The sequence below is a fragment of the Opisthocomus hoazin genome, chromosome 4 (assembly GCF_030867145.1).
Source record: "Opisthocomus hoazin isolate bOpiHoa1 chromosome 4, bOpiHoa1.hap1, whole genome shotgun sequence".
Classification (NCBI taxonomy): Eukaryota; Metazoa; Chordata; class Aves; order Opisthocomiformes; family Opisthocomidae; genus Opisthocomus; species Opisthocomus hoazin.
The window spans coordinates 6,386,335-6,406,118 of record NC_134417.1 but is presented as its reverse complement, the minus strand read 5'-3'; the positions used below and the strand labels follow the sequence as shown (position 1 = coordinate 6,406,118).

Sequence of the window (19,784 nt, the reverse complement as noted above, 5' to 3'; positions counted from 1 at the left end):
TGACAGCACAGGGCTGTTGTAGCTGTTGCTGAGCAGCGTCAAGGTCTTTTGTGCTTCTCAGCCTGTCCCACCAGCGGGTAGGCTGGGGTTGTGCAAGAAGCGGGGAGGGGACGCAGCTGGGACAACCGACTCCAACTGCCGTACGGGATACCCCACTCCGTGTGACGCTGTACTGGTGGGCAGTAGAAGCTGGGGGAAGGAGGAGGAAGGAGGGTGTTCAGAGTTACAGCGTCTGTTTTCCCAAGTCATTGTTGTGCGTGATAGAGCCCTGCTTTCCTGGGGATGGCTGAATGCCTGCCTGCAGTGGGAGGGAGGGAGCGAATTCCTTTTGCTTTGCACACACAGCTTTTGCTTTACCTGTTAAACTGCCTTTACGGGAACCTGCGAGTTTTTGCACTTTTACCCTTCCGATTCTCCTCCCCATCCTGCTGCGGGGACGCGAGCCGAGCAGCTGCGTGGGGCCGAGCAGTCCACGGGGGCTGACCCACAGTGCTCTCCCCAGAGCCAGCAGGCGCGTGAAGCCGAGGCAGTACGGAGCTATTAACTCAGCATCCCGCCCCAGCTCACTAATTCTGCATCCGCTGGCTGACCTTCATGTTCCCAGTCACAGAGCAGCCCAGCCCCACGTGAAGCCGAGTATTTGAGCATGGCACCATATTTTTCTGCGTAACCAAACCTGGTGATTCTTGCAGAACACCCCAGGAGAGAGTAATGAATCAATTGTAAAAGTGTAAAAAATGTCTTTTGTGACTCATGGGCTCTGCCAGCTTCTGAGCAAGAAAGCGCACAGCTGACGTATAGAATGTAACAGAAGAAAGAAATCTGTTAAACGTGACCCCTGTGCCAGCAGCAGCTGACACTATGCCGAGAGTAACCCTAGAAATTCGTCATAAAACAACACATTGGCACACGTTCTACCGAGAAACTCATGGAAAGCAACCCTATACCTTGCTAATCTCTGAATCTTGATAAGTACTGGCGTTGGGGCTGGCCTCAGGAAGCTGTGATTTAAAAAGAAATGCTGTGTATTTGGGGCACTCTGAAGACTTGGCGATGTAGGTGAGGGATACCCAAACGCTGAGGACTCGCCTCTTGGTGGGGCAGGTCGGGCCACCAGCATGCAAGGTTTAGAAAGCTGGCACCATGGGTGCGGAGGGAAAGGGGATGATGTCAGGAGGTGCATGGGAAGCGGCATGGCCATGAAAGACCAAAAGCAAAGGCTTAATCCCATGTTCCAGGCTGGGAGCTGTGGGTAAACTTTTTGTTGCCCAAATGAGGAGAGCACTGGCTTCATCCCCAGTGCAAGGAGTGGGGAGATTACCCCACTGCCAGACCTGCAGGACAAATCCTGCTCTCCTCGGGGAAATTTGCAACCATCAGACACGGTCTGTGGCGTGCTGGTGTACAGGAGCCTTGGTGGAATCTCAGCTTCCTGTGTAACGCAAGTTGTGATGGTTGATAAGAACACCAGAACGTCACTCTGTAGACAAACCATAAAACAGCACCTGTGGAGGGGCAGGAGCTCTCTCCCAAGGCCGAGATACAGCTGTTAACCTCCAGCTACAATAATTGCATTCTTACTGGGAAGGAGTTTGAAATCTAAATATTTTAAGGGGAGTTCCCGATAGGTGAACACCGTTCCTGTTTTGCCGTTGTCCCTAATTTCTTGTTGCCAGCTGTGTCTGGCAGCGAATTATAGCCCTGAACCACAGAGCGAGGAGCCAAGGAAAGGCCTGGCAGGCGCTGGCCGCGGCACCGAGCGGCGTGCGGGGAAGGGGCAGCGAACGAGCGGTGCGAGGGTGTGCGGGGCGGCAGAGGGGCCGACGGTGCCCTCCTCCAGCCCACCACCCGCACGGCATCCTGCCCCGCTCCTGCCGTGAGCCCCCCGCGCCTCCCTCCCGCAGCCACGAGAGAAGGAGGTCCCCGCTAATTCCTTACCTCCCTGCGAAACCGGTGCAAACCCCGTCTCCCGAGGCAGCTCTTTGTACCTGTGTTAATGTCATGCCATACCGGTGCTTTTTGTGGCTTATTAATTAACTTCAGCCCACCCCTGGGAGCACCTAGCCACTCCCTTTGTCCTCACCTATCCCAGCCATTTATAGCAGCGATGAGATGCTAGAAATAGAGACGTGTACAGTAAGAGCCAGAGGAGCCCGTAGGCAAAAGGAGTATTGGAGTCGATTTGCAAAGGAGATATTTTCTAGCGTGCAGCAGTGAGGCAGCATGAAAAGCCCTGGGTGCACTTCAAGGTAAGGGGAGAGGGAGGTGAACTCTATGGGTGCGGACTTAAAACGCAGTTTATAGAAAGTTCTGGTTCAGGTAATCCCTGTAAGTTGTGAACCTGTAGAGTTAGTTACAGTTTGCTCCAGGGCAGAGATTAATTTTGCCGTGAATGTTTCTTTCCTGTATTCCAGGTCTTTTAATTTGAAAGAACCTTGTTAGGTCAACACAGAGGTCTGTTATTTTCAGCTTAAGCCAAGTGAATAAGAAGGTTGTCCCAAGCCTTAAAGCATCCGTAGCGGCACCTCCAACTGCAACCTGAGAGGTAGTTTTCTGTGTTTTCCTCCCGACTGGGAGATGGCATGGCGCAGGTTGGAAAGGCGAGTCGGACCTCCGGCGCCAGCCCTGCTGTCAGCTCTGCAGGTTGTTTGGCTTCTTGGAAGAATTTTGTGTCTTAGAGGTCAGCTCCCAAGTTCTGCCTCGAAGGGCTCCCAGGCTCGTTGCACACATTGCGTGCTTAGGTAACTTCCGTGCGACATTCAAATTGTGGCTTTCTCTCTTGAACTTTGCTTTGCATAAGACTATATTAATGAGGCGAAAAAGTAGATGGTGGCTCTGGCCGTACCCTGCGACACTCGGCTGTGTCGGGCTTCACACACCCCAGGTGAAATGCTTCCTCGATGTCCTGCCAGGGAGGGAGAGATCGCTGCAGCCACGATCCCGTGCATCACGCCCTCCACGGTCCCACTGGTGTGCCGGGTGGACACAAAATCCCTCCACTTCTGGCTGTAACTGTTCGTATAGGTCAGCTCTGTCTTCTGTAACGCCAGGTGCTCACCCACTGCGCCTTCAGCCTGTGCGTGGGAGACAGTCACCAGCAAAATAGCTCTTGGACAAGTGGGACTTGTCCTTCTTGAAGGGGTTAAAGGACGGGGGATGTTTCAGCCAGCGTTGAATATGATGTCTGTTGGCCCAGCACGTGCAGGTTGAGAAGTGGCTTGGTCAGAGACTTGCAGTCTTGTGACAAAGGGGGGTGTGTGTGACACCAAGGGAACAGTCTTTCAGAGCGGTGCTGGCTCTCGCAGAGGTGTGCCAGGGTGGTGGGTGCGGAACGGGTGGTGAAACCCCGCGGGCAGGTTTGCAGGACGTGCTGAAGCCAGTGAGAGCCCCTGTGAGCACGGCTCTGGGTGGCCGAGCCCCGGGGGGCGATGGAGACGGGACCCCCAGCAGCGATCAGGCGCAGGACTCGGCTGCACGAGCACACCGACCAGTGCCCTGTGTACCTTCAGCCTCCTCCCCTCATCTCCCCCCGGTCTCCGTTCTGCTGCACTCCTCCCTGGGGAAGGTCACCTCGATCCCTGCCCTTGGCCCTTCCCTTGAACACCTCCCTCGCTCGCCTTTGCTGGGCTGGGGTGCAGCGGGGTGAAGGTGGCTGCGGTCCCCTCCCTGTCCCCGCTCCCTGCTCGCTCCCTGAGCTGGAAGGCAGATACCCTTCCATCCATCCATCTACGTCCCCAGGCAGGGGAACATGCACCATGCCACGAGGTAACGTTGTCTGGCACCACCGGGACAAGAAGCCCAACAGTTCAATGTCACGAGATGTTTCTGCATGGGGATCAGCACCTCCGTGGCTCATGTGCCAAAGAAATCAGTCTCTCTTGGTCCTTGAAACGGGCCGTTCCAGGAAGCCGCTGCAGTTTTGGCAAGCCCGACATAGGCTGGGCGGCCACTGCTCACAGCGACAGCACGGACATTGCTTGGCTGCAGGTTGCGGTTGTCTTCAGGACGGTGCCGTGAGGAGTGGGGTGAGCTCTGCATGGCCCCTCGGGGCTTGCTGGTGGCACTTTTCTGCCCATAACTTGCCCACAGGGCATGTTTGACACCGCAGTACCAGTCCAGTCTGCTGCACCAGCAACACTTGAAGGGTTTAGGTGCCTAGGTAATGCAGACCGTTACCCGTCCCTGTCTTCAGGTGCAAAAGCCAGCAGTTGTTCGAGGCTTTTGAAGCACATCCAGACAAAACGGATCTGCTGGGAGCCATTGGTGTGCTGCACGTATTTGAGGATTTGGAGGCAGGACGGAACTATGTAATCTCTTATTTAAATAACTATTAAAATCTGCTGGGATGCCTTGAGGTGGTAAGATATAGAGGTCTGCAGAGCCTGTCTTCTTCCAGTAGAAGGGACTGGTAATCATTCTGGAGCATACTGTGATCCTGATCCATCTTCAGGATTGTTTTACGTGTATGCTGGTTTGTTTGCCCCATAAAACATCAACCCGAGTTGCCGTTTTGGGGACGCCACCCAAACAAATGTGTGGACCATTATCACGTGCATTAAACTCTACAGAAAAGCTGCAGAAGAGGGACGTCGCCGGACCGGCTTAGGAAAGACCTCCAGGCAGGCGGGGCGACATGTTTTGGAAAACCATCACACCAACATCAGCTTCAGTTTTAACGAAAGACCAAGAATATAGGCAGGGGCTGCATTTCATAGATGTGAGCTTGCTTGCTGCCTGTGGGCCCCACTGCGTTTCTTCTCCTGTCTCATCTCTACTTGCATACGTAGAGCGATCAAATGGAAGGGGATTGTCTCAGCCCTCATCCCTTTAATAGGCCTAGGACCAAAAAGTCAAGAAATACAGATGGAAGACTGGCTGTAGCTATGTCGTGAAACTCTTCGTTCAGAAGCTGTGCTGCAAATTCATGTCAGAGGTTGGTACCAGCTGTGGCTGAGGGTCTTCCTTGGCTTTGGGAAGGGCTCTTCTGCCTGAGGATTTCCCACTTTGGCTGGGGTGCTCTTGGGCAAGGAAAGCACTCTCTCATGCAAAGCAAAGCTTGAAGCAGAAGTGGTTTGGGGCAGATTTGCACAGCGAGCAAAGTCAAATGCTTTTTGGCGGTGCCATCATGGTGTTGCGACATGTCCACCTGTCCCTGCGCTTCCGCTGTGTTTGCATTTGGCTTGTGGCTCCCAATCACAGCTAGCACAGCTGGCTATGATGGCTGTGGTTTTATGTGTTCCATTGGACTTTGCTCCCATCCTCGCTCCAGTTTTCCACAGCCGGATCCAGGCTGTCACAGCCCGGTTTGTCATACTGTGGCCAGTCAGTGGGAGGCCGTAGACCATGCCAGATAAAGCTGGTGGTTGCACTCTTGGTAAGCCAGCTGGAAGGAGTGATTCAGTGTCTTTCACATGGTACGAGCAGGAGGCTATGAAAGCCACCACCTTGTGCAGCAGGACCATGTGTCAGGACCCCTTGGCCAGAAGGACAGTAGAAAGGACCACCAGGTCCAGCCTGCAGTGAGCCATGTGCCCCCATTGACCCTCAGACTGGGCAGGCTTGGAGCCTTCCTTGCTCGCTTGGGAGAGTGGGAACTGTGAGTGTGACCATCCCATGCTGTAAATTGGACTATATCTTCTCAAAACAGCTGAAAGCCCAAGCCAGATCTGCTGCATTTTGGAAATGGCAGCTGAAAACATGGAATTCACACTGAGTTAAAAAAGGATCAGAGAAGTCAGATCAAGCTTGGTGATGAAAGGTTCCTTTTTGGTGGGCATTCAGAAGATCCTGTACGTGTCCCAGCTAGAATGCACAGATGAAGATACATGGTGGTTGCCTAATTAGTGCTGGAAAAGACTCACGCCTCATCATTATCCAGGCAGAGCATGGGTAGATGAGGTGCTTGGTCCAAAATGCTGCTTCTGAGCTCAGGCAGTTTAAAGTATGGCCAAGGCAAGAAGATCTAATGAAAGGGAGCCCTGGGTGAGGCTGAGCACCAGAGCTGGGCTGGGAGGAGCTCTCGCAGCGGGGAAGCAGTTCTCTTGTTTGAAAGCAAGGCATAATTAGTCTGTTACAGGTGCTGTTGGGTTATTAATCGGTTGTCTGTATTGAAAAATCTCGGTTATGTTGAAAAAAACTCAGTTTAGTGTTTGTTTGAGATCCCTGTCTTCTGGAGTGATGTGATTACTGAGCAGCTCCGCTCAGATTCTTGCCAAGGAAGTCCTTACGCCCCTACAAAGGGTGCTTTTTCTAGTAAATAAACTAGAAGTTTGAATAGCGAATAAGCTCTAAAGCCCCAGAAAACCAAAAGACAAGCGAAATAAAAGGCAGCAGAGCAGAGCGGGAGGCTGTTGGAAGAGCTTAGGCTCTGCCTGAGGTAGGCTGTGTCTTGTCAAAGGCCAAAATTAGGAGAGTGGTAGTGAAAGTGCAATTTCTCCCTGTCCTGCCTCTAATGCCAGAGCTGCTGAGACAGCTTGGGGAGCCAAAGGTGGCTGGCACCACGGAGACATGAAACTGTGCTCCCGGTGATAAAAATTCCCAGGGGCAATGTACAAAGTTTGGTGGTTTGTGTTTGAGGAAGGACCATTAGATAAAAATCCACTGAAACTCTTCTTTCTTTCCAGGCCAGTCAAATATCTCATTTTCAGCCTCTGCCTGGGACTCCTCTTCCTGTCAAGATTCTTTCATGTGAAGAATAAAAATTACGTGTAAGTGAAGCAGAAGCAAGGTTGCATGACTTTGTCTGCCCAGGGCAGCAGAGCTCTGACCTGTGACACTTGATTTAACTCTCGTGAGGTTTAAGTTAATATTGGAAGGGCAGCGGCCCAAAGGTAGGTTCTAGATCCACATTTGGGCAGGCAAGGGATCAAATTAGCCAAAGAGCAGCTCTTTGGGGCAAAATCAGCTGTGTGGAAAAAAGAAAAGGGGATCGAGCTGAAGCCTTTGGGTAAGTGAGGACCTGGAGAAGCAGAAAGTTGTCCAACATCTGCTGAGGAATGGGGCTTGTTTGGGTTGGTGTCTTGCACCTGCTGCGGGTGTTATATCAGAAGGAGAACCTGCTGGGGTTTGGTTTTGCTGGGTCTCAGAGATGGGGGGCGGCGCTGGAGAGGCTGTTTTCCCCATCTGTTGCCTTCCTGCAGAATCTCGAGGAGCCACAAGGAACTGCTGCTACCTTCCATGCCTTGCCGTGCCAAAACTAACGTCATGTTCCTCAAGACACACAAGACAGCCAGCAGCACCATCCTGAACATCATGTTCAGGTTTGCAGAGCGGTACAACCTCACCGTCGCCCTTCCAGCTGACCAGCTCGTCCACCTAGGCTACCCAAGGACCTTCCTGGCTCAATTTGTGGAGGAATTTCAAACCATAGGACAAAACTACAACATCATGTGCAACCACCTGCGATTTAACCCCTCAGAGGTAAGAAAGAGTCATGGCACCTGTGCAGAAACCTGGTTGAACAAGCAGTGCCTCTGGATTAACAGTTTTTCTTCTTCCTCCTTACCAATAGGTGCAAAAGGTGATGGCAGAGAACACCTTCTACTTCTCCATCGTGAGGAACCCCATTCCTCTGCTGGAGTCTTCCTACGTCTACTACAAGAATTATGCCCCTGCCTTCAGGATCTCCAAGGACGTGAACGAGTACCTGGCGTCACCCATGAAGTATTACCATCCGGCAGATTACAGCCAAAACATCTATGCCAGGAATATCATGTGGTTTGACTTTGGCTATGATAACAATGCAAAGGACAACAAAAGGTACATCCAGGCAGTCTTGAAGGAGATTGAACAGAACTTCCACCTGATCTTGATAGCAGACTACTTTGATGAGTCCATGATCCTCTTGAAGCACACTTTGTGCTGGGATCTGGATGACGTGATTTACTTCAAGCTCAATTCCAGAAGCCAGGACACTGTCCAGACCTTGACTCCAGAAAGTGAGGAGCGGATAAAAGCGTGGTGCTCGCTGGATTGGAAGCTCTACCTGCACTTCAACCAGAGCTTCTGGAGAAGAATTGAGGAGACCATAGGACTCGAGAAGCTGGAGAAGGAGGTGAATCACCTGCGAATGAGACAGAAGGAGCTGATGGAGACCTGTCTCTTGGACCAGGAGGCAGTGAAGAAGGATCGCATCAAGAACAGAGCTCTCCTGCCTTTCCAGTCAGGGGCTGCAAATATTCTTGGTTACAACCTCAAGCGAGATTTAGACAACAGGACTCTGAGAACCTGCCAGAAAATGGTTATACCAGAGCTCCAGTACACATCCTATCTTTATGCTGTTCAACATCCGCACAAGAAGAGGAAGCAGTTAGGCTTTCCCTTGCTGTGGACCAGTTTCCAGGAGAAGACGCAGCTCTTAACTCACAACTAGGACATGCGACAACCCACTGTGGTTTCGCACCGCTTTGCATCATCCCATGTCTGGCACATGGCTGGCCCACAGGACTCTGATGGACGAGTGGGAGGTGGGGGTGGCGGGGCCTTTATTCGGGGCCACCGAGCCGATGGCAGGTCCCTTTTTGGGTACCTTGAGCCAAAGGCTCTGCATCGGCCGGATCCTGCGTGATCCCTCCTCCTCATTCCCAGGCAGGGGGATGAGCCCACTGCTGCTGAGTGCTGGGCAGGCTTTCAGCTGGCTTAGATGTTCCTACCTCTAAATCATTAATTACGGGCTTAATCATTTTGTTTCCATTGGACTTTATTTAATAGCCATCATTAGGTCCAGACTGGTCACAGTTCACTAGAGCAAGTCCTGATTTTCAGTCTTTAGGGGAAGAAAGGGGAGGGGGATGGAAACTAGGAAGAGAGCACAACGAGGGGACGCAGCACTCGAAGGAGTAGGAGAGGCATTGGGTCTCCTGTCCGGCAGCATCCCCGCTCGGTGACGTCTGACCACCATGCGAGGATGGGGCTGCTTTTCAGATGGGCGTCCCGAGCGTCGTGCCCAGAGCCGGTCGCACTGGCTGGCAGCCTTTCCCCACCGGCACGTGTGATGCCCTTCTCGTGTGTGTCATGAGGTGCAGGGGGCCTCTTTATCACTTGGGACAGCTTGGTGCTCCCCTGGGAGGGCCCGTTTTGTAGTTTCACCCCTCTCTCTTGGCCAAGGGTCCCCAGTCCCTGGGCATGGACAGGGTGGAGGGAGGCACAGCCGTTGCTCTAGGGCATGACCTCGTTACTGAAGGAACTAATTAAACCTGCCGGGGATGTCTTTGCTTGTTCGCTAGCTCCCTGCTGCCACACCGGTGCTGGGAAGGTTCGTCAGAAGGATGGCAGAGCCAAGCCCAACGGCTTTGGCGTCACCGCCGTTAATGATTGCCCGCTGCCAGTTTCCAGCACGCCCGCCATGGTCCATGGTGCAATATTTCGCAGCTTAGCCAGTGTCAGCTCCCGCTCAGGGTGGTGGTGGGGACCCGGACAGCACGACTGGGGTGATGGAGCCGGGGTGGCTTGGCTTGCAGCTTCGCCTTGGGGGTGAAGCTGTCTGGGCAGCAGCTCAGCCCGGGAAGCGGGAGAGATGCCATTGGAGGGGAGAGAGGTGAGAAGCAGAGCAGGGATTTTCCTCAGCTACGTTTAAACGTGGCAGGAAGCCAGCGGAGGCAGGGGTTAACCTCCTGCAGCGCAACCTGTGCTCCTCCACTACCCGTGTGAGCTACAGCAGGAGCAACACGAGATTAACAGCGCCTGCACGGTTTTCTGCTCCAGCAGCCCCAGCTAAAATTAACCAGGCTTAGGAGGCATTTGCAACTGGCCGGGCCAGAGGAGATGGCAGCCGCACGTGTTCAGCCTGGGTCATCCCCGAGGGCCTTTCCCAGCCAATTCTGGAGCCTGAGCTTGAGCTTTCGCCTTGGAACTTCTGATCGTGACTTGCCATATGAATTTTGTCAAGCCCCTTTAGCTAAGCTGGTCCCAGGGATGGAATATAAGCGTAAAAATAATTTCTTAACAGCTGACCTGTGTGTGGATGAGGGGTCCTGGGAAGGCTTGGACCCTCTGGACCACAGCCCAGGCTGGGGAGCTAACAGCTGGGGGTGGACCATGGTGAGCATGGGTGGCAGCACCTGGGCAGGGAGGTCTGGCCTCTGGCCACCTGCAGGAGGAGGGAAACGGAGGCAGGAGATGCAAACACCCCTCCATGTCTCCCTTTGCATCCCCTCCTGGGTTGGGGGGGGGTCCAAGCAAGGTGGCTCAGCAGCCACGGGCTCTGCCCACGCTGATAATGGTGCCTTTGTGCTGCACGAGCCACTGCCACTGCTGACTCAGGGCTTTTTCCTGGGAGCCCCGTGACCCATCGGTGGGGGGACCCCGCAAGGGGGGCGGCAGCGAAGCTGTGTGGCGACAGGCTCTGCAGAAAGCCGGCGGCTGCGGGAGCTGGCGTTACCCCGTGGCGGGGGTGAGGGACGGAGGGGAGACCCCCCAGCTGAGCAGGACCTGGTGAGTGCCTTCGCTTTCTCCCCGGGGCGTTTGATCAGCCAAAGCTCCTCATTAAAACGCAGGTGAAAGCTGCCCTTGGCCACTCCTGCGGTGATGACCTGGGACACATAGCCTGGGGGCAGCTGACCGCAGTGGCAGTACTGCTGTCCCCAAAGGAGGGGTGCTTGGGGACCGCTCGCACCCCGCTGCGGCGGGGACAGCCTGGCCGGGGACCCCGCAGCTCATGTTGTGCCTCGCAGAACAACCCTGCAGTGCAGGGGGGACAGGGAGCCGGCCGGGTCCGCTGCACTGGAGGCACCAGAAACGCAGGACAAAACCCTCCCTGACCCCCTTATGAAGAGCCTGGGCTGGTCCCGGGGTCTTGGGCGTGCGGAGACGGACTCTGGGCCCCCAACACCCACTTGACTTTGGGAGCGGGGAACGGCAGGTCTCACCCTGCCCTTTCCTGACTGGCCTTGATTTACCAGAAACCCTTTTGAAGAGCATCTTGAAGATCAATTTATTTTTATTTAATTTCATTTTGGGGTAGTGCAGGTCAGCCTCTTTGGTGTCACCCAAAATCTCATCCCGCCTTTGAGCTGCGGTGACTTGCCACCACAGCAGCACACGTTCAGCCCCTCTCAACTCCAACCCTGCCTGTAGCAACCTGCCCTCCAGCCCATGCTCCCAGGGGTGTCCCCAAACCCAAGCCCGCCAAGTTAAACCCCAGACCTCTCCAAGGACCACCCAGCTCCCAGCCCGCACCCCTAACCGTGCCTGGCAACTAGTGCCCCTCTCCTTCATCATCCCACCAGGGTGGGGCTGCATCTTTCTGCCACAGATGCTATGGGCTCCCGGTACTTTCCCGCCCGGACCGTGCTCTTCGAGAAGGAGTCCAACGGCGTCACGTATCGCGTGCCCGCCCTGCTCTACCTGCCCTGCGTGGCCAAGCTGCTGGCTTTCGCGGAAGAGCGGCTGAGCGCCGACGATGCTCACGCCAATGTGCTGGTGCTGCGCCGCGGCACCGTCTACGGGAGCTACGTGGAGGTGGGACGGGGGATGCAGCTGGGAGGGGACACACTGGGCTGGGGCATGGGGACAGCCGGGTCGTCCTCCTCCACCACTGTTGCATGGCACAGCTGAGCTCCTGGAGGCACCCACATGGGGAGGGGAGGCTGGGTTGGTGAAGCAGGGTGGTCCTCACCCCTCTCCATCCTCTCCGAGCAGTGGGAAGACATGCGCGTGCTGGAGACGGCAACGCTGCAGCACCACCGGTCAATGAACCCCTGCCCTCTCTATGATGAGTTCACCGGCACCCTCTTCCTTTTCTTCATCACGGTGCTGGGCAGGACACCTGAAGCCTACCAGATTGTCACTGGCCAAAATGTCACCCGCCTCTGCTGTGTCACCAGCACTGACCAGGGCCTGAGCTGGAGCACGGCCATGGACCTGACGCAGCAGGTCATTGGCGGGACCATCAAAGGTAGCCCACTGGACAGGGGCGAGGAGGGGGGAGGACAGGCAGCAAGAGCATCACCATAGGTTTTGGCCTCCTGGAGCCACTTGTGGTGTGGCTGGAGGTGGCCTTGGGGTAGGAAGCCCACAAGCATCAAAAGAGATGGGGTGGAAGGAGGACCTCAAGCAGAGGGGGAGAGAAGATGGAGAGGCCCGTGGCTATGGGTAGCGCCATGCATGAGGACAAACAGGCAGCGCTAGGCTCTGCTGCCCTCCCCCCTCCTTGGTCGGCTAGGCTGGGGGATGCTCTGGAGACCCTTCCACATTGGGCATGGCAGGGGCACCAAGGAGGCTGCTTTCACCCCCCCCCCCATCCCATCTCTGCTCCCCAGACTGGGCGACGTTCGCACTGGGCCCCGGGCACGGGATCCAGCTGCGGTCCGGCCGGCTGCTGGTGCCCGCCTACAGCTACCACATCGACTGCAAGGAGTGCTTCGGGCAGCTCTGCAAGACCACCCCTCACTCCTTCGCCTTCTACAGCGACGACCACGGCCGGAGCTGGCGCTTCGGGGAGTTCATCCCCAACCTGCAGACGGGCGAGTGCCAGCTGGTCTCCGTGGATGAGGAGGACGGCTCCAACGTCCTCTACTGCAACGCCCGCAGCCCCTTGGGCTTCAGGGTCCAGGCACTCAGCACGGATGACGGGGCCGTCTTCCACGGGGGGCAGCTGGTCCAGCGGCTGGTCGAGCCCCCCCATGGCTGTCACGGCAGCGTCGTCGGCTTCCCCGCACCTTTCGTGTATGTCTCCACTGCTCCCCGGGACCCCGTGCTGCCCATCCAGGGCTCAGCTCACCGGCTGCTCCCTGGGATGCTCCCGGGGTTTCGGTACCTGCCTGCCATGGCCACCGGCAGCCACCGTGAACCAGCTGAGCCTGAGGAGGGCTGTCCTACCCCAGGGCATCACGGTGATGCCCATGGCCTTACCTTGGTCAGAGGGAACCCTGCAGTGCCCCCCAGCCCTGCTGCCTTCTTCCATGCGCCAACATGGGTCCTCTACTCCCACCCCACCAGCTCCATGTCACGGGTCAACATGGGGGTTCACCTGAGCACCTTCCCCAGGGACGCGGAGAGCTGGACCGAGCCATGGGTCATCTACGAGGGCCCAAGTGCCTACTCAGACCTGGCTTACATGGAGCTGCCCTACAATGAGGCCTCCATCTCTGGTGGCCGAGCCATCGCCTTTGCCTGCCTCTATGAGAATGGGACACGGTCGCCCTACGAGCAGATCTCCTTCAGCATGTTCACGCTGCACGACGTGCTCCAAAACATCCCCCTGACAGCCACTGTGTCCCGGCGGGATCGTGGCCCCTCACGCTGCGGCAAGCGGGGACGAAGGAGCTGCCGCGTCTCCTAGTGCCTCCCGCGGTCGGCTCCCCAACACCAGACCCCAGGGCACCAACCCAGGACCTGGCACGCTGGGGTGCTCACAGCCTGAGGTCCTGCCACTGGCCAGCACGGCCACATCACAGCGAAGGCATGCGCTACCGTCCCAAAAGTGGGGTTTATCTCATTTTTATTGCTATTTTTTAATTACATAGTTGGTTGGGCATGGAGGCTTGTGACACCAGCTCAGTCCCAGGCTCCCTTCTGAGCACCTGAGCCACCCATGAAATACATCATGAGGGGGCAAAGAGCAGCAATGCAGGGAAGAAGACCCGGGTGCGTTGTCTCAGGCCGTGATGCTCCAGCTGTGCCATACCTGGTGCAACCACTCTGCTCTTGGGATCTTTCCTCCCATGGTCATAAATATGTAAGTTCTTTTATTTTATTGCTCCTTTTGAGTGAATCTGTTAGAGCCAATTTATCTTTTCTCCGTGGTCTCTCCCCAATTACCCAGTTACTCTTTAATCTGGCTGATTGCTTGTTTAGTTAAGGTATCGTGGACATCGCTACTTTCCTCTGAACCTTACCAGTTTTGGGGCAGGCATCCTCCCAGCACAGGCAGGTTCAGGCCTGTCCCCCCGCTCGGTCCCTGCGTCCCCACGCAGGGATGGGGCATGCGCCGAAGCCGGTGGCAGCCCTTGCGAGTGCAGCGGCGAGTGGCGCGATGGGGCCGAGCGGCTGCTGCCAACGTCTGCCGCACGCAGGTGTGCGCGTGTGGGTGGACTCTGCGGGACTACACCTCGCTTCCAGCACTGCCTCCTTCAGCATGTCTCCATCCATGTTCCCCAGCCCCAGTCGGAGCCTGGCTCAGCCCCTCCGGTTCCCTTCCTCCCTCCTGCCATGCACGGGAGATAAACACCAGCACAAGCTGCCCTAAATACAGATTGATTAACGAAAATAAGTTAATGTGCCAGCGCTTATCACTACAAAGACCAAGGTATCACGTTTTGCACTGGGGCAGGTGGAGGCTGATGAGGAGCGGCCGGGAAGCCGCTGGGCTCGTGCCAGGGTGGCAGGAACCAGGTCCTCGCCTCCATCGCTCACCGGGCTGGTTTCCAACCCCAAATGGCTGCTAACCCCAAGGCCATCCACCCCAGGGCGTAGGAAGAGGTGTCGCCGGGGCGGAGGGCTCTGCACGGAGGCAGCCCTTCACGCGCCAGCCCCACGCACACCGCTTCGACGTCTCCTGCGGGCTGGGGTGTCTGTACCCCTGGGACAGTCTGTCTGTCTTGCACCAGGCTCTTGCACGGGGCTGGTATCACAGCTTGTGCCGTGTCCCCGCCATGGCATTTGCCATCAGCTGAGGGATAGACGGGGATGACAACTCCCCCAAGCACCAGCCTCCTTGGCACCGTGGCAGGTCCCTACTTCCCCTCGCAAAAGCCGCAAAGGCACCCGAGGCAGCCGTTGAGGATCTGGACGGAAGCCAGCACCATTTCAGCAGCGCTGACGAGCAGCAGGAGGGAGAAGAGGATGACGTTCCAGGCCACGACGCCCGCCGGCTCCAGACAGATGCTCCAGGTGCGACGGTCGTACAGGTATGTCTCTGCCCTACATGACAGGGAGAGGAGGAGATGCAAGATGCTGCCCTGTGGCGGGTGAGGAATCGCATCGCTTGCCACCATGGAGGTGTGCCCCCGACACCCCGACTTCATCACGAGGATGAGCGGGGTCAGCGGGGTGATGGGGATGGGGAGCACCACGTAGAAAGCCATGGAAGGCAAGGACCTCTTGAGCTACTGGGGTCTTGCATCAGCATCAGCAAGCCCACCCACCACGAACAGCACTGACTTAATTAGCGATGAGCTGATGAGGTGGCACTGGCAACTCAACCCCGCTGCCTCACCTGGCATCAGGCTCCTGGCCGCTGGCGTCCAGGAAGGGGTAACCCCAGAGGGTGCCGTGCCCACGGCCATGCTCGGAGGTGTTGTAGAAGCAGAGGGGTCCATTGGTCAAGCCCACCCCGGAAAGGACGAAGCAGGCGGCAGCTCCCAGCAGTGCCAGCTTGGAGAGCACGGCGGAGATGAAAGCCTGTGGGCAGCACCCGTGGAGAACGGGGCGGGGGGACACCAAATGTCAGGCAGGCTCCAAAACGTGGCTGTGCCTCATCAGTGGAGTTTGGTAAGGGGGCAAAACTCCCCTCCCCTCCACCCCAAGAGGCTCCAGCCCCAGGGTGCTGAGGCTGAGGACAGAGCCGTCGCTGGGTTGGGTTGTTTTGAGCTGGGCAGAAGCGGGCAGGGAGCTGCCGTGCGGAGCCCGGTGGGGCAGAGCGCATGACAGCACGAACGGGAAGCCCTGTCCCCTGGGGAGCTGGCGCCATGCAGCATCCCACCGTGGGGCCACGGGAGAGGCAGCACCCTGCCACGTCCCACCATGGGGCTGGAGGAGACGGGGGTCCATGCCATGTCCCACCGTGGGGCCACGGGAGAGGCAGCACCCTGCCACGTCCCACCATGGGACAAGGGCCACCCATCGCGTCCCACCATGGGGCTGGAGGAGAGGGGGGTCCATGCCATGTCCCACCGCGGGGCCACGGGAGAGGCAGCACCCTGCCACGTCCCACCACGGGACAAGGGCCACCCATCGCGTCCCACCATGGGGCTGGAGGAGAGGGGGGTCCATGCCATGTCCCACCGCGGGGCCATGGGAGAGGCGGCACCCTGCCACGTCCCACCATGGGGCCACCCCCCGCTTCCCACCACGCGTCGCTTGGGACTGCTTTGGCACGGGGGTCCCGGCGCCGCCTTACATTGCGACGGGTGCCGCAGTCGGAGCAGCCGGCGCATCGCCACCCGACCGCCGTGATGTGGGCTGCTGCCAGCAGCACCTGCGGGAAGGAAGAAGCGACTGGGGGACGAAGGGGAGCCGCTCGCTCCACCCCTGCTCCACAGACACGGGAGGAAGGACGCGGTGCGAACCGCGGTACTCACGGCGATGCCGCCTCCCCAGACGCCCGGCATGGCCTTGGCGTGCTTGCTGATGTGCCCCTCCGCCAGGTACTTTGAGGCCCCGCCAGGGAAGAGCAGGAGGATGTTGGCTGCCACAGAGAGCGTGCCCAGCGCCAGCAGGCAGGGACCCACGATCCGGCTGCACGTCCCCACGCACATGGCCACCTGCACAGGGATGGGGAGGAAGAGGGGAGGAAGGGGCTGCCTTTGGCCCTGCAGTGCCCCACCCTGAGCCCATCACACAGCTGCGGATCGATGGGAGTTTGGTGGTTTGTGCTTTCGGGTCCCAGCCCACCCCACTGGCACTGCCCTTACTCGAGAGAAATTTCCAGTGGAAAACCTATTTCCCCCACACCATATTAATTAAATATTAAAATTAATTAAATATTAAAATGTTAATTAAATATTAAAAATAAATGTTAATATCGATCTACTGCCACCAAACAGTTGTCTGGAGGTTGAGCTATTTGATCACAGAAGGAGAAGCCCACCTTCAGACCTGCTAATATTTCTATGCCGAATAGGCAAGGGAGTTTAAGACAATGGCAGGTCCCCCACTGAGTCCTGAAACCCGCGCACCCCGTGGGGTCAGCTCCTGCCAGATGTTACTGCAGGCAGGATTCCAGCCACCACAGCTCGCTTTGACTGCGAGCGCTTCTGACGAGCAGGAGGGAGTCAGCAAAGGGGCAAAATCCCCAGACAAGGACATCAGTCTCCAGTCAAATCCAACAGCAACCCCATCCGCAACACACACAAGTCCTACCGTAGCTCTGAATATGCTTAAAACAATTAAAGTTAATTAAGAAAAGGTTATCACCTGTCCTCAGGCAAGCCATGCAGTTCCACTGGCATTTTATTAAGTTCTCAGTTCACTGAGAAAGTGCCTGCCCATTTCCAGGTGATACCTTGTAAAAAAGTAGCTCTCCCTCTTCTGTTACTTGCAAGACAGGGGACGTCCATCGGTCACTCTGGGACCACTGGAAACAACCTGGTTTGCCGTTTTCCTGGCTTCCCAGGTTTCTTCTACCCTGTGTTTATTTTCGCTTCAGGTTGGTTTTCCCCATTTCTCCCCTTCCCGGTGGCTTGCAACCCGTTTGGCACAAGCCCCCTGAATCGAGCTGCTTCTCCACTGGCTGATTTATTCCAGGCTCGCTCTGGCTTTGCAGAAGCAGAAGCAAGCAGTGTGGTTGTTTCCGTGGGAAGAGCTGCCTCAGCCCCCCTCACGCGCGGCATCAGTGACGGGGAGGAGCAGCTCAGGCTGCGCACCAGCCCCTGCATGGCCCGAGAGGCCGGGGGACACCAGCCCAGTGGGGCTTCCCACCGCTGCGACCTGCTGGAGACCAGTCCCGGCAGGCTGCTGGGGGCCAGGGAGGGCTGCACAACCCTGCTGCTTTGAGAGGATGCAAGCCAAGAAGCCCAAGGCGGATCACCAGCTCCACCAGCCTGGAGCTTCACCTCCCCTCCGCTTTCTATCCTCCCTGCCTCGGTTTTAAGGAATTTAGGTCCTCTTGCCCTCACTGCCGTCCTGCCTGCAGTCCAAGGATTCTGCATGGTGGTCCCCCCAGAGCCATGAGTACCCCTTGCTGAGTCCCACCTCTCCATTTTGGAAGACCTTCCAGAATAGCTCCTGCTCCTCTGGAGCTCACAGCGTGGGCTGCTCAGAGGCTTTTGTGGTCTTCGGTAAGTCTTCCCTGAACCTCACCAAGGACTCTCCTTCCCCTCCACCGCTGCCTTCTCCCTGGGGAAGGCAGAAGGTCTCCTTCCTCCAGGAAGCTCTCCACAGCTTGCTGCCCCTCAGCGCTCCCCTTGAGCAAGCAGCAAGCTTGCATTAGCTGCTATCTTCTACCTCAGTCAACACAGACAGACAAACCCCGCTGTAAGAGGAGGTAAAGCAAAAGTGCAGCTGAACAGGTCCCCGTTAGGACACTCAAACGAAAAGACTCCCTTCCTGCCAGCGTGTCTCCATGGCCAAAAGCAAGAGGATTCAAGCAAAGCCCAGGGAACCTGTCCTCTCGCCTTCCCGGCTTACCTGGGAGCGATACCACGTGGAGCCAGCAGCGTCCACCCCTTGGATGAGCCCTGTCTTGGAGGCATCACGCATGGGTGACTATTTATGATGCCCCAGCATATGCTCCACGTCTTCCTCCTCCACCCCAAGGTCCACCCACTGCATCAGTCATGATCCTTCCCTCTCCCACACAGCTGGTGGCTTAAAAGGAAGGATGACTGTCCTGTCTGAATAAGGCAGCCTCTCCCGACGCTGCGGCTGATCCATCTGTTCAGTTATGCCCCCTTTCACTGGCAGAACCCACGAGTCCACCAGAACATGCGTAACTTCAGATTTTAAGGCTTCTACCACCTCCGCCCTAAATGCTTTGACCACTGCCCGAGTAGCAAACACCGTTTATCCTGGAACGACCTGCGTGACTGCGTAGGGAGAACATTCTCCTCTCTCCTCTGCACCCTGCTCTGAACGCTATCCTTCTGCCACGGGTCCACGTCCTTCACCAAGGGCTTATTCCATTACGTTTCACCTTATTTACTTCATTGCGCAAGAGCTCTGTGTGTGGATGCTGAAAAGTTCAGGTTTGCCTCTTCTCATATTTACCCACAGGAGCAGCACACTAATATTTTAACTACAGCTTCTGAATAAATAGTCTCATGTCTCAGCTGGTTCTTATCTCTTGCCCTTTGTCTCCTTGTAGATGGCCCAGCTTTTCCTCCTGATACTGAACGTACCCCATTACGTGTATATCTCACACCTTGGTGATAACATTGAGAGCAAAAGGTTATTTCTGGATATCTTAATTACTGCAAGTCATCAGACACATTTCGAAGTCCCACCCGGGGTGCCCATGGCTGGCAGCTAACGTGCAATGGGGAAGCTCCTCTTCTGTCCCCACAGAGAAGGTCTGACGGTAGCAGCTCCAAGGCAGGAACAGGACCAGGAGAACATGACCTCCATGTCTGAAAACAGGAGACAGGGAAGCTGTAGTACAAAAAATGGCAAAAATGGGGCAGTTTTCCTGGCAGAGGAGTTGCAGGCAGCACAAGCACAGAGGAGAATTGCTCATGGGCTGTGCAGGCGAACGGAAGAATCTCCTGAAAGGAGAGTCTGGAGAACGTTCATATTCCTCGTGCACTCATCATGAGGACCTCAGCTGCTTGGGACGTGGGCTTCCCCATCTGCAACAGCCACAGGAGACGAAGCGTAAGGGCAGCTTCTCACAGCCCTGACACAGACTTGCTCTGAAATTAAAAAAAAGCAACTAGAATACTACCTTTTAGTTTATAACCCAAATGGCTCTCCCTAGGGTAACGCACACGCGTAGCGTTTGCCAACACGTTTCAAAGTGGCTTTTCTTGCTTTCAAATCAATGAGTGTGGGACTGTGGAGAACGTAAAACCTGCTCTAAGTACAGAGTGCTACTGTCAGTTGGAAGAAACAGAAAATGGAGTTGAAGGCCTTGAGTGCCACATGGAAAAAGATGAATGGGTAAGGCTGGGTTACATCAGCCAATTCCGTTT

General features: G+C 56.3%; 3 protein-coding genes across 5 annotated transcripts; 2 read left to right on the top strand and 1 right to left on the bottom strand.

Annotated features, from left to right (window-relative positions):
- Positions 1-6,459: 6,459 nt before the first annotated feature.
- GAL3ST2 (galactose-3-O-sulfotransferase 2) lies at positions 6,460-8,502 on the top strand. The gene is made up of 3 exons (XM_009940787.2): positions 6,460-6,707; positions 7,140-7,419; positions 7,511-8,502. The coding sequence occupies exons 1-3, from the start codon at positions 6,547-6,549 to the stop codon at positions 8,369-8,371; spliced, it is 1,302 nt and encodes a 433-aa protein (XP_009939089.2). The 5' UTR covers positions 6,460-6,546; the 3' UTR covers positions 8,372-8,502.
- Positions 8,503-11,256: 2,754 nt separating this feature from the next.
- On the top strand, positions 11,257-13,279 carry NEU4 (neuraminidase 4). Its single transcript, XM_075417291.1, has 3 exons — positions 11,257-11,457; positions 11,638-11,893; positions 12,258-13,279. The coding sequence occupies exons 1-3, from the start codon at positions 11,257-11,259 to the stop codon at positions 13,277-13,279; spliced, it is 1,479 nt and encodes a 492-aa protein (XP_075273406.1).
- Positions 13,280-13,426: 147 nt separating this feature from the next.
- On the bottom strand, positions 13,427-18,356 carry TM4SF19 (transmembrane 4 L six family member 19). Of its 3 annotated transcripts, none has more exons than XM_075417739.1 (5): positions 18,286-18,356; positions 16,239-16,421; positions 16,058-16,135; positions 15,155-15,339; positions 13,427-14,859 (listed from the first exon to the last, which is right to left on the bottom strand). In XM_075417739.1, the coding sequence occupies exons 2-5, from the start codon at positions 16,413-16,415 to the stop codon at positions 14,673-14,675; spliced, it is 627 nt and encodes a 208-aa protein (XP_075273854.1). In that variant the 5' UTR covers positions 16,416-16,421; positions 18,286-18,356; the 3' UTR covers positions 13,427-14,672. The 3 variants fall into 3 exon arrangements, with proteins under 3 accessions (XP_075273854.1, XP_075273855.1, XP_075273856.1); XM_075417740.1 differs by lacking the exon at positions 18,286-18,356 and adding an exon at positions 17,074-17,920; XM_075417741.1 differs by lacking the exon at positions 16,058-16,135.
- Positions 18,357-19,784: the final 1,428 nt, after the last annotated feature.